This window comes from Tachysurus fulvidraco, chromosome 4, assembly GCF_022655615.1.
Source record: "Tachysurus fulvidraco isolate hzauxx_2018 chromosome 4, HZAU_PFXX_2.0, whole genome shotgun sequence".
NCBI lineage: Eukaryota > Metazoa > Chordata > Actinopteri > Siluriformes > Bagridae > Tachysurus > Tachysurus fulvidraco.
In genome coordinates, this window is record NC_062521.1 from 20,491,542 (window position 1) to 20,505,757 (window position 14,216).

The 14,216-nt window shown below is 42.1% G+C and overlaps 1 protein-coding gene across 2 annotated transcripts; it reads right to left on the reverse strand.

Moving 5' to 3' along the window:
* Nucleotides 1-402: 402 nt before the first annotated feature.
* On the reverse strand, nucleotides 403-8,173 carry si:ch211-117n7.7 (Monoacylglycerol lipase ABHD12-like). Of its 2 annotated transcripts, none has more exons than XM_047812243.1 (13): nucleotides 7,801-8,173; nucleotides 6,851-6,972; nucleotides 6,666-6,765; nucleotides 6,462-6,581; nucleotides 3,837-3,867; nucleotides 3,701-3,746; nucleotides 2,994-3,123; nucleotides 2,760-2,797; nucleotides 1,664-1,770; nucleotides 1,422-1,507; nucleotides 1,233-1,311; nucleotides 1,035-1,150; nucleotides 403-646 (listed from the first exon to the last, which is right to left on the reverse strand). In XM_047812243.1, exons 1-13 carry the CDS (start codon nucleotides 7,881-7,883, stop codon nucleotides 619-621), a joined length of 1,086 nt encoding a protein of 361 aa, XP_047668199.1. In that variant the 5' UTR covers nucleotides 7,884-8,173; the 3' UTR covers nucleotides 403-618. The 2 variants fall into 2 exon arrangements, with proteins under 2 accessions (XP_047668199.1, XP_027030861.1); XM_027175060.2 differs by having other exon boundaries at nucleotides 1,664-1,746; nucleotides 7,801-8,168.
* Nucleotides 8,174-14,216: the final 6,043 nt, after the last annotated feature.

Sequence of the window (14,216 nt, forward strand, 5' to 3'; positions counted from 1 at the left end):
TTTATTTTTTGTTTACATCATCATCATAATCTTTTTTTTACATCCTATGCTCAAAGATCTGAAGAATCTTAATAAGGTATTTTAAGGTTTATTCTTTTACACATCTTTATTACCAGTTTCATCATCAGGGTCTTATTCGATCCTATGGTTGTTAACCTTACAATACAAAAATCATCAACATCATTATCAGAGTCCTTCATTTTGACCTTTTCTAAGGCAGTATTCATATTACAAGGCATTATCATAAAGGTATAGTTTTGATGTTTGATAGTATTTCAAGGTTGCTCCGTTAAATTCTTTTAATTACTAAACAGTGTTTTTTCCAATTGTCACAGATGTATGACAGCTGCCATTATATCCATAATGTAAAACAATCTCTGGAATTTATAAAGATTGCTTACATGTGTATATGTCTGAGAGATAGAGAGAGAGAGAGAGAGAGAGAGAGAGAGAGAGAGAGAGAGAGAGAGAGAGAGAATCTATAATTGTGAACAAGAGTGACTTTTAACTGAACTGATCTAAACACGAACACATCACTAAAGTTAAAAAGGGATAGTAAAACATAAGTGAAGATGAGATATGCAGGTTTAACTTGGTCCCACCATGGAAGCCTTCAGATTACTTTGCAACAGACTGCACAAACTCCCTGTAATGGAAATACTGGTATTAGTTCACTAATCATTGTACCACATCACTGCTGAATTCTTTAATCAGATTGTTAGGAAGGTGTTGATTAATTTTCTATAAGACAAGTCACAGTTTTAAATTAATGCATTAGAGTAGACAAGAGACTGAGTCAAAGTCTGGAAAATGTTTCTAGTTGTTATGTTACAAAAATCAACCTGTTCATGTACAGCATTAAATTGAACTAAAAATGTATACAAATGGTGAATAAACAAAACAATAGCTAAACAGATGTTGTATGTAGCAAACTCTAGAACAGTAAGCAACTTTGCATTTACATTTACAGCATTTTTTCTGTGATAATCAATAATAACTGCCATATAACAATATACATAATCTGATTTATTTACCGTATATAATTTGGCAAAGCAGGGTCCCTGTAAAGCCCATTATGAAGATATCCATGAAATGCCACCAGTTGTACTTTTTCCTCTGAATTCATTGCACTTTTAGCAATGTTGTAAAGCTAAACAGAGAAATATGTCTATACTCAGAACACAAAACATATACACATAGTCAAATTATAATTATAAACATTTTTGTCATACTTCCTCGGCCATCCAGAACGGAGCAATGTGATCATCTTTAGAATGAAGGATCATAAGAGGTGTCCTCATTTTTTTTAAGCTGGAGTAAAGTAAAATATTCTCATTTAGCATGGTATAAATTTTGAAGTCTACTGTATTTTGTTTTCTTTTTTTGTTTTAAATGTTCAAATATGACAGTACAATACTTACTTATCAACATTGGACGTGTCAATTTTATTTGCTTCAATTGAGTTTTGGGAAAAGTAGTACTGTATATATGGAAATCTCCAGTAATACTAAGAAAGAAAAGAATACAGTGGGCATGCTGGTTTATATTATATATCCACAAGCACAGACGTATGCATTTCTAAACTACTGCAGTGCACTTGCCTTATAGACCATAATATTTTTTTAAATCACAAAGAAATGTGAAAGACCCAGAATTTACCTACCCAGGTGAAAGGATGGGGTTGGCCTTTTTGCACTTTTCCAACTGTGAAAGCACCTTCAAGTATCACTGCATCAACAGGGTTTCCTGGTGAAACAGACCTGTGATGAACTATGAACTATAATATTAGAATTATGTTACATTTTAAGTTAAAGTGTACATTAAAAGTTAAAAAAGTTAAAGTTTCACGGACATTTACACCGCAAAGCTAACAGCATATGGCACACACTTCTCATACACACACACTTCACAAATCCTGCTGTCTGGAAAATGACCAGACTGTGTAACTCTGTCTTTGTTCTTTGTAGCACCAGGGTACTGGAAAAACGTTGACTCTTTTAATTTGTACTGTGTCAACTATACTCCTAACCCTAAGGTTGTGGGTTCGAGTCTCGGGCCGGCCACAACTTAGGTGCCCTTGAGCAAGGCACCGAACCCACCCAACTGCTCCCGGGCACAGCAGCATAAATGGCTTCCCACTGCCCCAGGTGTGTGTTCACAGTGTGTGTGTGTTCACTACTGTGTGCACTTTGGATGGATTAAATGCAGATAACGAATTCTGAGTATGGGTCACCATACTTAGCCGTATGTGACGTCACTTTGTCACTTTGTCACTTTGTCACTTGAACTGACAATAAAAGCTTCTTGACTAGACTTGACTTGAGTCTGCATTATCACAGTCACTGCCTTTCTAATGCACAGAGGTAAAGCTCTGACTTTAGGATTTCACCCAAAATAAAGTCTTCAGGAATAAGACTTTGCACTTTCAAGAAAACAAGCTATTTTTGTTCAAGAATTCAAAAGAAATTAAGGGAATTATTTAGCTGCTATACATTGAACAAAAGAAAATTATTAGTTCAACGTAATAAATTATAGTCAGAATTTCCACTTAGATGTGTAAAACATGTAAAGTAAACTAGTTAGTTAAATAATGTCTGGTTTATTTTATGTACATTTACAATCCTATTTTTTTAACGATATTTAGTTTGATATATGTATTTTTCTGTGTCTTGTATAAGATTTGGTTAGTTTTAAACTTCTGGCACTGATATTTTCAACTCTCCACTCTAGTATTTTTCTGTCATTTTTTATTTTTTTACCTTTCTCTTGAAGTATCACTGCAATGCTGGATGACACACTGTAAATACAAAGTATGTGACCATAAATAAAATACAATACAAATAAAATGTTTTGAAAGATGGTATAAGTTTGAATGCAGAACATCCATCCATTTTATGTACTGCTTATTATACACAGAGAACCCCAAATGTATAACGCATGTGTAATAACCACTAAGCCAACATGCCCCAATAAGGTAGGACATCAGAACTCACGCAGTGCCAAGAGAGTGACCCCAAATGAAGATCGGGCTGTCCTTGCTGCGTGCCCGTACCCAGTGGTACAAATAAAGTGCATCAGTGGTCAGTCCAGCCTGAGTGGGCTCTCCGGTGGAATCCCCAAATCCTAGAAAAATTATAAATTAAATAATTTAATTGAATAAGGAATAACAGTACTAAAGATCAAATGTAAAAATATTCTGTATTTAAATCCTAAATATTTGAAAAGAAGAGCATGTTACATATAATACATGCTATGTTTAGGACCACAGTGACACATTGCAGTTTCATGGAGCATTAAAAGTCTTGCAGTTCCTGTAACAGTTCTTCAAATAATTAAATGTAAATGTAAAACAAAGTAGCATACATTTTTTAAGATAATCTGAGGAACAGAAATATCCATGTGAACAAGCTCCCGATAAAGAAACTCTGCCCTGCACTTTTGATATAGTTAGGTTTTGTTTAAAACATATTTTGCAATTAATACAAAATTAATTTTCCCAGCCGTCTGAAATGGCTCAATAATGATTGCTCTTATTGTACACTCACGCTTATGAAAGAAAAAAAGAAAGAAAAAAAAGTGCAAAACGGAAATATTTAAATATATTAATGCTGCAATCACATGCCGTACATCAAGTTATATGTTACACTGTTTACCTTTATTAACATATATGCATGAGATAGGAGCTGAAGATGTAACCCACCTCTGTAATCTATAACCACAGCATGATATCCAAGAGAACTTAATACCTGCAACGATGAGAATATGAGAAACGGATTCAAGGTACTAATGTCCTGTGGATTTGATTTTAAAACAGTGAAGATATTGTTGCTACTCACATTGGCAACTCCCACACGATGTGGAGCTGCTCTGTTTAAACACAGACAAATATGCAGTCAAGAAAATGATACTTAGAACTCCTATAAAACATTTCTAATGTTTAGGCCTCACTTCACACTGTTAAAAACTGAAGGCATGAAGAAACATCACACTGATTTTCTATGTAGCAAAATGTTTTTCTTCTTTTTTTTTTAAAATGATGGCTGAACAAAGTTCAATACAGCAAGGTTTACTATATCATCTCTCTGATTTTAATTTGTTAAAGAATACTTTAAAGGGCAAAAATGATTGGGTTAAGTCCAATGGGTTAAGCGATAATAGATATAATATAATAATATGCAATACAAAAATGGTTCAAAAAGCCTTGAATGTACTTTTCTCAATCAAGAAATGATCAACTGTATTTGCCTTGTCAGCAGGTCTTCTACATTGTTGTGAGACTAACCCTCTGGATCAAGGCTGGCCCTTCTATAGCTCAGTTGGTAGAGTGGAGGATTGTAGTGGTTATATGGTTATCCTTAATTGGGCAAGTCGTGGCCTAATGGTTAGAGAGTCTGACTCGTAATCCTAAGGTTGTGGGTTCGAGTCTCGGGCCAGCCACGACTGAGGTGCCCTTGAGCAAGGCACCAAACCCCCCAACTGCTCCCCGGGCGCTGCAGCATAAATTGCTAGCCACTGCTCCGGGTGTGTTTTCACGTTGTGTGTGTGTGTGTGTTCACTGCTGTGTGTGTGCAATTTGGATGGGTCAAATGCAGAGAACTCATTCTGAGTATGGGTCACTGTACTTAGCCGTATGTCACGTCACTAAACTGCTCTCACATTGGACATTTTATAAAAAACAGCCTATCTAGCTGGAAATGTGATTTTTTGTTTTTAAATAACTGCATAGGACCAGTTTTAATTGGGATGTCACATTACTTATTGGTGAATGTCCCAAAAATAGAAATGCTGTATTTTTCTGTTACTTTACAATCCTTGAATATTGGCAATTAAATATTTTCCAGTCAGCATGCCAGAACATTTCTCATATGCACATTAATGAGACCTTAAACTTAATTATACAGCAGCAGTATGTTTTAAAATCATCCTAATAAAAACAAAGAACAATTAAAGAAAATAAATGTGATTTTAATAAAAACAGTTTAAATTATGTTAAAAAGAATAAAACAGGAGTAAAAGTGATTTGGATAAAAAGTGCAGTCAGTGTGAAGCAGCACAGTGCTCATTCAGTAAATGCAGAATTAAACAGATGTGTTTTTAACCTTGATTTAAAAGTGTCTACTGTTGAAGCACATCTAATCTCGTCCGTAAGCTGATTCCAGCTATAGGTGGCATAATAACTAAATGCTGACGCACCTTGTTTTGATTGAACCCTTGGTATCTCTAACTGACCTGATCCTAGTGATCTGAGTAGTCTGCTTGGTTTTCTATTCAATTAGCATATCTGTAATGTATTTCGGTCCTAAGCCATGAAGTGATTTATAAACGAGTAACAATACTTTAAAATATATTCTAAACGTAACTGGAAGCCAGTGTAAGGACCTGAGGACTGGAGTGATGTGCTCAGATTTTTTGGTTCTGGTCAGAATTCTGGCAGCAGCGTTCTGTATGAGCTGCAGCTGTCCAATGGTCTGGCTATGTTTCTGAGATCGTAGTAGGCTGATTTGCTTATCTCTTTCACATGATTACTAAATTTAAGGACAGACTCTAAAGTTACACCAAGATTTCTGACTTTATTTTGTGTCTTTAGACCCCTAGAGTCAAGGTGTGTGTTTGACGCATCCAACTGTTAATTTCATGAATGCACTTACATAGAGAGTCAATGGGGATGTAGTCATTAGGGGACAGGGCTAAGTATATCTGGGTGTCATCTGCATAGCTGTGGTAAGCAATTTGGTTCTTTTTCATTATTTGACCTATTGGGAGCATATACAAATTAAAGAAAAGCGGTGCAAGAATCGAGCCCTGTGGGACTCCACATGTCATGGATGTCCACTCAGATTTATGGTTACCTATGTTCACATAGGTACCTCTCCCTTTTAGGTATGATTTGAACCATTTGAGGACCATCCCAGAAAGCCCTACCCAGTTTTCCAGACTATGTAAGAGTATGGTGTGATCTACTGTGTCAAAGGCAGCACTAAGATCTAGTAGCACCAGCACTGATATTTTACCTGAATCAGAATTTAAGCGAATATCATTTATTATCTTTATGAGCACTGTCTCTGTGCTGTGATGCTGGCGGAAACCAGATAGCCATTTGAGTTTAAGAATTTGTTCAGCTAATTGAAAACAATTTTTTCAATGATCTTGCCTATAAAAGGAAGATTTGAGACTGGTCTGTACTTGCTAAGTATGGATTTGTCTAGGTTACTCTTTTTTTAGGAGAGGCTTAACAACTGCCATTTTTAGGGACTCTGGAAAAGTGCCTGTGAGCAGAGAGGTATTTACTATTTTTAAGAGGTCAGTTTCTAAGCAGTTAAGTACCTTTTTGAGGGTGTAAAGGCTGCAAGTTGATGCTTTAAGATGTTTTACTGTTTCTTCCAGGGTTTTTATATCAATTATGTCTATTATGAACACAGGATTTGTTACACAAATGTTCAAAATTCTATAGATGATCCCACCTGTTACCGATATTGCCATGGAAGTAGATGAAAACAGGGGAACCATCCCCTAAAGACTGCTCATACCACTCTAAACCTTTACCTTGAGACTCCTTCCACTTTTGCTCAGGAACCGTGAGCCTAAAAAAGGTATGATGGGCAGTGAGAACAAAACATTGGACATTCACAAAAGTATAGTTCATATTTACAAAATGCACAACTGACCATACTCCTAGTGTCACCCCTTCTTCTGAGGTCAGGTACAAATTGACGGTGTGATTGAGGCCAAGATCAGAGGGACGGCTCAGATCAACAAAATACGTTACTAAAGAGAAATAAATATCGTTAAGGATGCAATAAATTGCACAAGTGATGATCTATAATATGCAACTGAGGGGCAATGTTCGCACCTGCATGTTTATAAACCAGGTATTGCATGACACTGGGAAACAATCGCAGAACAAATGGCGTGGCCACATACAGAGTGCAAAGAGCTATCAGTACCCTTTTCACCCACACCCACCAAGATGACCTGAAAACGACACAAATGAGCAGAGCAACACATAGCAAAAAGTCTATCACTAAAGTAAGCACTAACTACAAAAACTACAGTACACACATAAGTACACAGACCATTTATAAAGGTAAGACTGCACACCATATTAATCCAACTAGACAAAAAATGCTGAATCATTATACATAGTATGGGGAAATAAGGGAGAGAACTATGTTGGCATTTGAGAACATTTGATTAGTAAAAAAAACATTTAGATTAACTTTTTTGACCATCCAAATACAAGAGACAACTTTGTTGATTTTAATGTTTTACAGGCATTTAACTACAAGTACTTTAAATAAAAAAGTACTATAATAGGTCACATAGTATAAAATAACTGACAGTTTGATCATACTAGGATTAGAATGAGTCCTTCTGCTCTGAAAATCAATGCCTAAATGACTGAGTCACAATCTTTAGCTTGCATTTATTTAATGCAACATTTTAGTGCGAGTTAAAACAGTTGTATGGTGCTTGAATCAGTGCATGATAGCTGAAATTGTTCTCCTGACTGACAGTAGTTGAGACGTTGACTTACATTGACGGTTGTGTGTTGTGTTGTGGAACCAGATGCCAGTATATTGATGTAATGTACAGTTTGTTTGTTTTGTATCATGACGACATTTATACAATATCTTAATTACCCAAAGGACTTATTTATGTCTAGCTGGTACACATGGACAATGACTGACCATTAGATCTTTTTCATTAGTAGATTTATTTACATTAATATATGACGGAATTATTGACCAAACAGAAGTATTGTAGAGCAAAAGAAGGACAATCTGGACTAATGACACCTACCTGGTTTGTACCTGAACCTTTTTTTTAACCCCTTTCTCCTCATTTCGTTTGGATGCAACAGACTCATCAACTCTTCTTCTCATCTTGGAATGAATATAAAACACTGAAGAATTTCCCCTCTACTGTACACTACTGTAATGTTTTATCCGTGAACAATTTGGCCACTGTATGTCTGAAACCGCCCACTGCTGTAAATAATGAACCCTGGGTTTAAAGTTTTCTTAGGAAGACTTTGAAATAGTTTGGTCCACTGATCTGCTCTTTAACATGAGGTTTGCAAATACACATGGATTTACGGTCCACTGTTTGCGTGGCAAAGTCCTCTGTCATATTTTTCCTACCCTGTCGGAGGTTATACGCCCACTTCCGGGGGCAGCCATCTTGGCTGTGGCACTTCCGGGTTACACTATTTTATAATCCACCTCACTATATAAGCACGTGGTCTGCAAACACTCCTTGCCAGATTGTCTCATCGCGTTACCGATCGTGTATGCCTTTCCGGCCTGTAAGTTTCACTTTCATTTCCCGTGTTGGATTTCAGCCGGGTGTGTGTGTCAAACTGTGGATTTTCCCTTTTGTTATTTTTTGGATTACTCAATTTTGCCTTTGTTGGCCAGAGACCCTTTTTTGTGTTTTTGCTTCTTTCGTTTGTGGATCAGTCCTATTTTTCTGACATTTTGGTGGGATTTATTTTTTGTTTTTCATTCTGTGGACTTAAGGGCCTTGTTGGATTATTCATTTGTTTTCTTCAAGAATTTTTCCTGGACTCGCTCTTCTTGATTTTGTTTGTGGATTCTTCTCTTAGTCTCTTGTTGGAACATTTTGCTTGGTCTGTTTTTTCTGCGACTATTTATTTCTGTGTTGGATTATTCCCTGACATTATATACATTCCCTTATTAAATCTATTTTTGTGGAAGTCGTATGTGTTCTGCATTTTTGGGTCCATACCCCCCTGCACCCTGACAGTACAATCTGGCCAACCATGGACTCAGCAGAAGCACCAGACTTGCCCACTATTCTCTCGAACCTATCACAATCTTCTGCAGCCCATGAGAAGCAGTTACAGGATCTCACCAAAGCCACTCATGAACTCATACGATGTGTTGGCTCTCTCTCCAGTCCTGCTGCCTCAGCCCCCACACCGGCCGAAACTCCTCCAGTCATGCCCCCGGTCCGAGAGCCACATCTGCTACCTCCTGAACGCTTCAATGGTGAACCAGGATTGTGCCGAGCCTTCCTCATGCAATGTGCGGTCGTCTTTGAGCTCCAACCCTCCTCTTTTCCCTCAGAGCGCTCCAGAGTGGCCTACATTATCTCCCTCCTGTCTGGCAAGGCAAAGTTGTGGGCCACTGCACAATGGGAACGGCAGTCACCCATCTGCTCCTCAGTCAAAGCTCTCTCCTCTGAATTACGGAGGGTTTTTGACACCACGCTCCCGCAGCAAGATGCGGCCCGGACACTGTTCGAGACTGCACAGGGAAGCTGTTCGGTGGCAGAGTATGCAGTCGGGTTCTGCACAGCCGTGGCTGATAGTGGATGGAATCCCACGGCCCTCTATGACGCCTTCTATCGGGGACTCTCTCCTGAGCTTCAGGACGAACTCGCTGGCAGGGAGCTACCCCATGAATTGGATGATCTCATTTCTCTAGCCACTCGAGTCGACCGAAGGATCCGGGAGCGAAGGGCTGAGAGAAATCCTCAGCATGTCTACCCCTCGCCCCAGCTTTTCTCCTCTGCCAAATTCCCCACAACCCTCATCCTCTGCCATACCCATTGAAATTGGTCGGTGGCACATTCCAACCAGTGAGAAGGAGAGGCGCATGGTCAACGGACTATGCCTATACTGTGGACAGGCTGGGCATATGGCCTTCTCTTGCCCGGCAAAAGGTCGGGCTCGCCATTGAGCAAGGGGGCAGTGGTGAGCCAACAGCATTCAGTCCCCTCTAAGCCTCTTCTAAAGCTTCGGATCACGCTTGACAGCCAGACTCACGACTTGGCGGCCTTTTTAGATTCAGGAGCTGATTCACAATTCATGGCCCGTGAACTGGTACATCAACTGGGTATTGAGACTGAACGTTTGCCTTGTTCACTCATTGTTCGTGCCCTGGATGGTCATATCCTCCATCAGGCCACTCATCGCACCAAGCTGCTCCAAGTCACCATAGCAGAACATCATCATGAGAGGCTGTCATTTCTGGTCATTGCTTCCCCTCAGACACCTGTCATGTTGGACTTCCCGTGGCTTTGCCAACACAATCCTCATCTGGACTGGAGCAGTGGGTGTGTCCTTAAGTGGGGTACCCATTGTCAATCTCACTGTCTCCAGCCCCCTGCACCCAGTTCCTCCTCTGACCCCAATGATTCTCTGGACCTCAGTTCAGTGCCGCCTGTTTACCATGACTTCAAGAGGGTTTTCAGTAAAGCACAGGCCTCCTCCTTACCCCCCCACCGACCATTCGATTGCGCCATTGATCTCCTTCCCGGGACTTCTCCTCCTCGTGGTCGTCTATTCAGCCTCACAGGGCCAGAAAGGGAGGCCATGACTACATACATTCAGGAATCACTGGCTGCTGGTCTTATTCGTCCGTCCTCCTCCCTGGCTGGAGCCGGGTTCTTCTTTGTCGGTAAGAAGGATGTTTCACTGCGACCCTGCATTGACTATCGGGCACTTAATGCCATAACAATTAAGAACCGATACCCACTGCCTTCTGCTTTTGAACTGCTCCAGGGGCCACTATCTTTTCCAAGCTCGATCTCCGGAACGCCTATCATCTGGTGCGCATCAGGGAGGGTGATGAGTGGAAGACTGCTTTTAACACTCCCACTGGTCACTATGAATATCTTGTCATGCCGTTCGGCCTCACTAATGCCCCGGCGGTGTTTCAGGCGCTGGTAAACGACGTGCTACGGGAGATGCTTAACCAGTACGTCTTTGTCTATCTCGACGCTATACTCATCTTTTCCCGTTCCCTGGAGGAACATCAAGTGCATGTCCGGACCGTGTTGCAACGCTTGCAGGAGAATCATTTGTTTGTAAAGGCTGAGAAATGCGAGTTTCATGTCAAACAGACCACCTTCCTGGGGTTTGTTCTCTCAGTAGGCAGCATCCAGATGGATCCAGTTCGTATTACGGCAGTCAAGGATTGGCCACGCCCTAGGTCACGCAAGGAGCTTCAAAGGTTCTTAGGATTTGCCAACTTTTATCGGCGATTTATACGGGGCTTCAGTGCGGTTGCCGCCCCCCTCCATCGGCTCAGCTCCACTCTTCAGACCTTCACCTGGAACTCGGAGGCCGAGCTGGCCTTTAATAGGCTCAAGGAGCTCTTCACCTCTGCCCCCATATTGACTCTACCTGATCCAGCCCTCCAGTTTATCGTTGAAGTCGATGCATCCAATCAGGGAGTAGGAGCCGTTCTCTCTGAGGTCATCCAAGGACAATCGGGTCCACCCCTGTGCCTTCTTCTCTCGCCATCTCACCCCAGCAGAACGGAACTATGCCATTGGGGACCAGGAGCTTCTGGCTGTTAAACTCGCCCTTGAGGAGTGGTGTCACTGGTTGGAGGGGGCGAATCAACCTTTCATTTTTTGGATCGACCACCGCAACTTGGAATATCTCAGAACGGCCAAACGTCTGAACGCACGGCAAGCTCGCTGGGGTCTCTTCTTTGGCCGGTTTAACTTCACCCTGTCTTATCGTCCAGGATCCAAGAACGGCAAACCTGATGCCCTGTCACGCTTATACTCCCCAGAAAAGGAGAATTGTAGCACCGAAAGTGTCCTTCCCACTTCAGTGACCGTCCGGATTCTTCAACTGGATATCGAGAGGAAGGTCCGTCAGGCCACCTCTGGGCAAGCCACTCCCAGCAATTGTCCTGCAAACAGACTTTTTGTCCCCAATAGTCTACGCTCCCAGGTTCTCCAGGGGTGTCATTGCTCGCCTTTGTTCTGTCACCCCGGTGTGTCCCGCACCTTGGCAACCGTTCAACAGCGGTTCTGGTGGCCCACCCTCCGCCGGGACGTTCGCCAGTTTGTAGGGGCATGTACCACCTGTGCTCAACATAAGAGCTCTCATACTCCACCTGCTGGGTTCCTTCGTCCTCTTCCTGTCCCTCGTCGACCGTGGTCTCACATTGCCGTGGATTTTATTACTGGATTACCTCCCTCGGCTGGCCAGACCACCATCCTCTCTGTCATGGATCGGTTCTCGAAGATGGTTCACTTTGTATCATTACCCAAGCTCCCTTCTGCCAAGGAGACTGCTCTGCTCCTCCTCCAGCACGTCTTTCGACTGCATGGCTTGCCTAGGGACATTGTTTCTGATCGAGGACCTCAGTTCACATCAGGATTCTGGCGAGAGTTCTGTCGACTACTGGAGGCCTCAGTCAGCCTGTCATCTGGATTCCACCCCCAGACCAATGGTCAGGTTGAGCGTTGTAATCAAGATTTGGAGGCAGGTCTTCGCATCTTATGTGCTGAGCAACCTGAGTCCTGGTCCACCAAGTCGGTATGGGTGGAGTACGCCCACAACTCCTTGCCCTCCTCAGCCACAGGCATGTCTCCGTTCCAAGCTGCTTATGGATACCAACCACCTCTTTTTTCATCCCAAGAATTCGAGGCTTCTGTCCCCTCTGCTCTCGCCCTAGCCAAACGTTGCCGTCACACCTGGAGAAGAGCTCGTGAGGTGCTTCTTAAGTCCTCACAGAACTATGCCCGGTTGGCTAACAGCAACCGGCGTCCGGCACCTAAGTACCGTGTCGGCCAAAGGGTATGGCTATGCACCAAGGACCTTCCTATCAAGGGGTCTTTTCGCAAGCTCACTCCTCGCTTTATCGGACCATTCCCCATCGCCAAGATACTCAACCCAGTAGCCGTACGTCTCAAGCTTCCTAGCAGCTTACGTATACATGCCACTTTCCATGTGTCTCGCCTCAAGCCCGTTCAGGCCTGCTCTTTGGTTCCCTCCTCCAGACCCCCTCCACCCGCCCGGTTCATTGATGGGGGCCCTGCATTCACTGTCCGGCGCCTCCTACGCTCCAGGCATCGTGGGAGGGGTATACAGTTCCTGGTCGATTGGGAAGGCTATGGCCCTGAGGAGCGTTCTTGGGTACCGGCTCGTCACATCCTTGATCCTGACCTCATCGCCGAGTTCCACAGATTGCATCCCGACCAGCCTGGTCGGTCGTCGTGAGACGCCCATAGGAGGGAGGGTACTGTCATATTTTTCCTACCCTGTCGGAGGTTATACGCCCACTTCCGGGCGGCAGCCATCTTGGCTGTGGCACTTCCGGGTTACACTATTTTATAATCCACCTCACTATATAAGCACGCGGTCTGCAAACACTCCTTGCCAGATTGTCTCATCGCGTTACCGATCGTGTATGGCTTTCCGGCCTGTAAGTTTCACTTTCATTTCCCGTGTTGGATTTCAGCCGGGTGTGTGTGTCAAACCGTGGATTTTCTCTTTTGTTATTTTTTGGATTACTCAATTTTGCCTTTGTCGGCCAGAGACCCTTTTTTGTGTTTTTGCTTATTTCGTTTGTGGATCAGTCCTATTTTTCTGACATTTTGGTGGGTTTTATTTTTCGTTTTTCCTTCTGTGGACTTAAGGGCCTTGTTGGATTATTCATTTGTTTTCTTCAAGAATTTTTCCTGGACTCGCTCTTCTTGATTTTGTTTGTGGATTCTTCTCTTAGTCTCTTGTTGGAACATTTTGGTCTGTTTTTTCTGCGACTATTTATTTCTGTGTTGGATTATTCCCTGACATTATATACATTCCCTTATTAAATCTATTTTTGTGGAAGTCGTATGTGTTCTGCATTTTTGGGTCCATACCCCCCAGCACCCTGACATCCTCAGAGATAAAGGAATCCTTAAACCCGGAAATGTGATTGTACTTTATAAAGGAATCCAAAAATTGTACCACAAGACACTTGGTTTTTGCGTGTTTTGTTTAAATGTCTGAAATAAAGTCTGGGCCTCAATTATTTATTTGCATATATAATAAAGGCCTTGTGCTCAGCTGATTTAAGGTTCTGCTTAAGTTTGTGGATTCCAACACACCAAACAAACACAGGTTTTTGTCATTACAAACATCACATGAAATAGCCATGATATAGAGGTTTTATATTGGTGATATTATGAATCAAATTCCTAAGCCTGGGTTGCTGCATGTTCAACCTTTATTCCTGTTTGCATGATGTCCAGTGATAGACTAATCGCCCGAGCAAAGTGTATTCCCAGAGCACAGAGTGACCTCTTTCTACTGAACATTGATTTCTCTTCCATGGAGATCGCCAAGAGCACTAAATCCCTTGGTGTTCACCTGGCAGAGAACTTCAATCGGTCACCCAACACCAGCTCCATCAGCAAGAAGCATCTTCGTATGAAGGCTGAGGACAACGCATCTCCCTCCACTC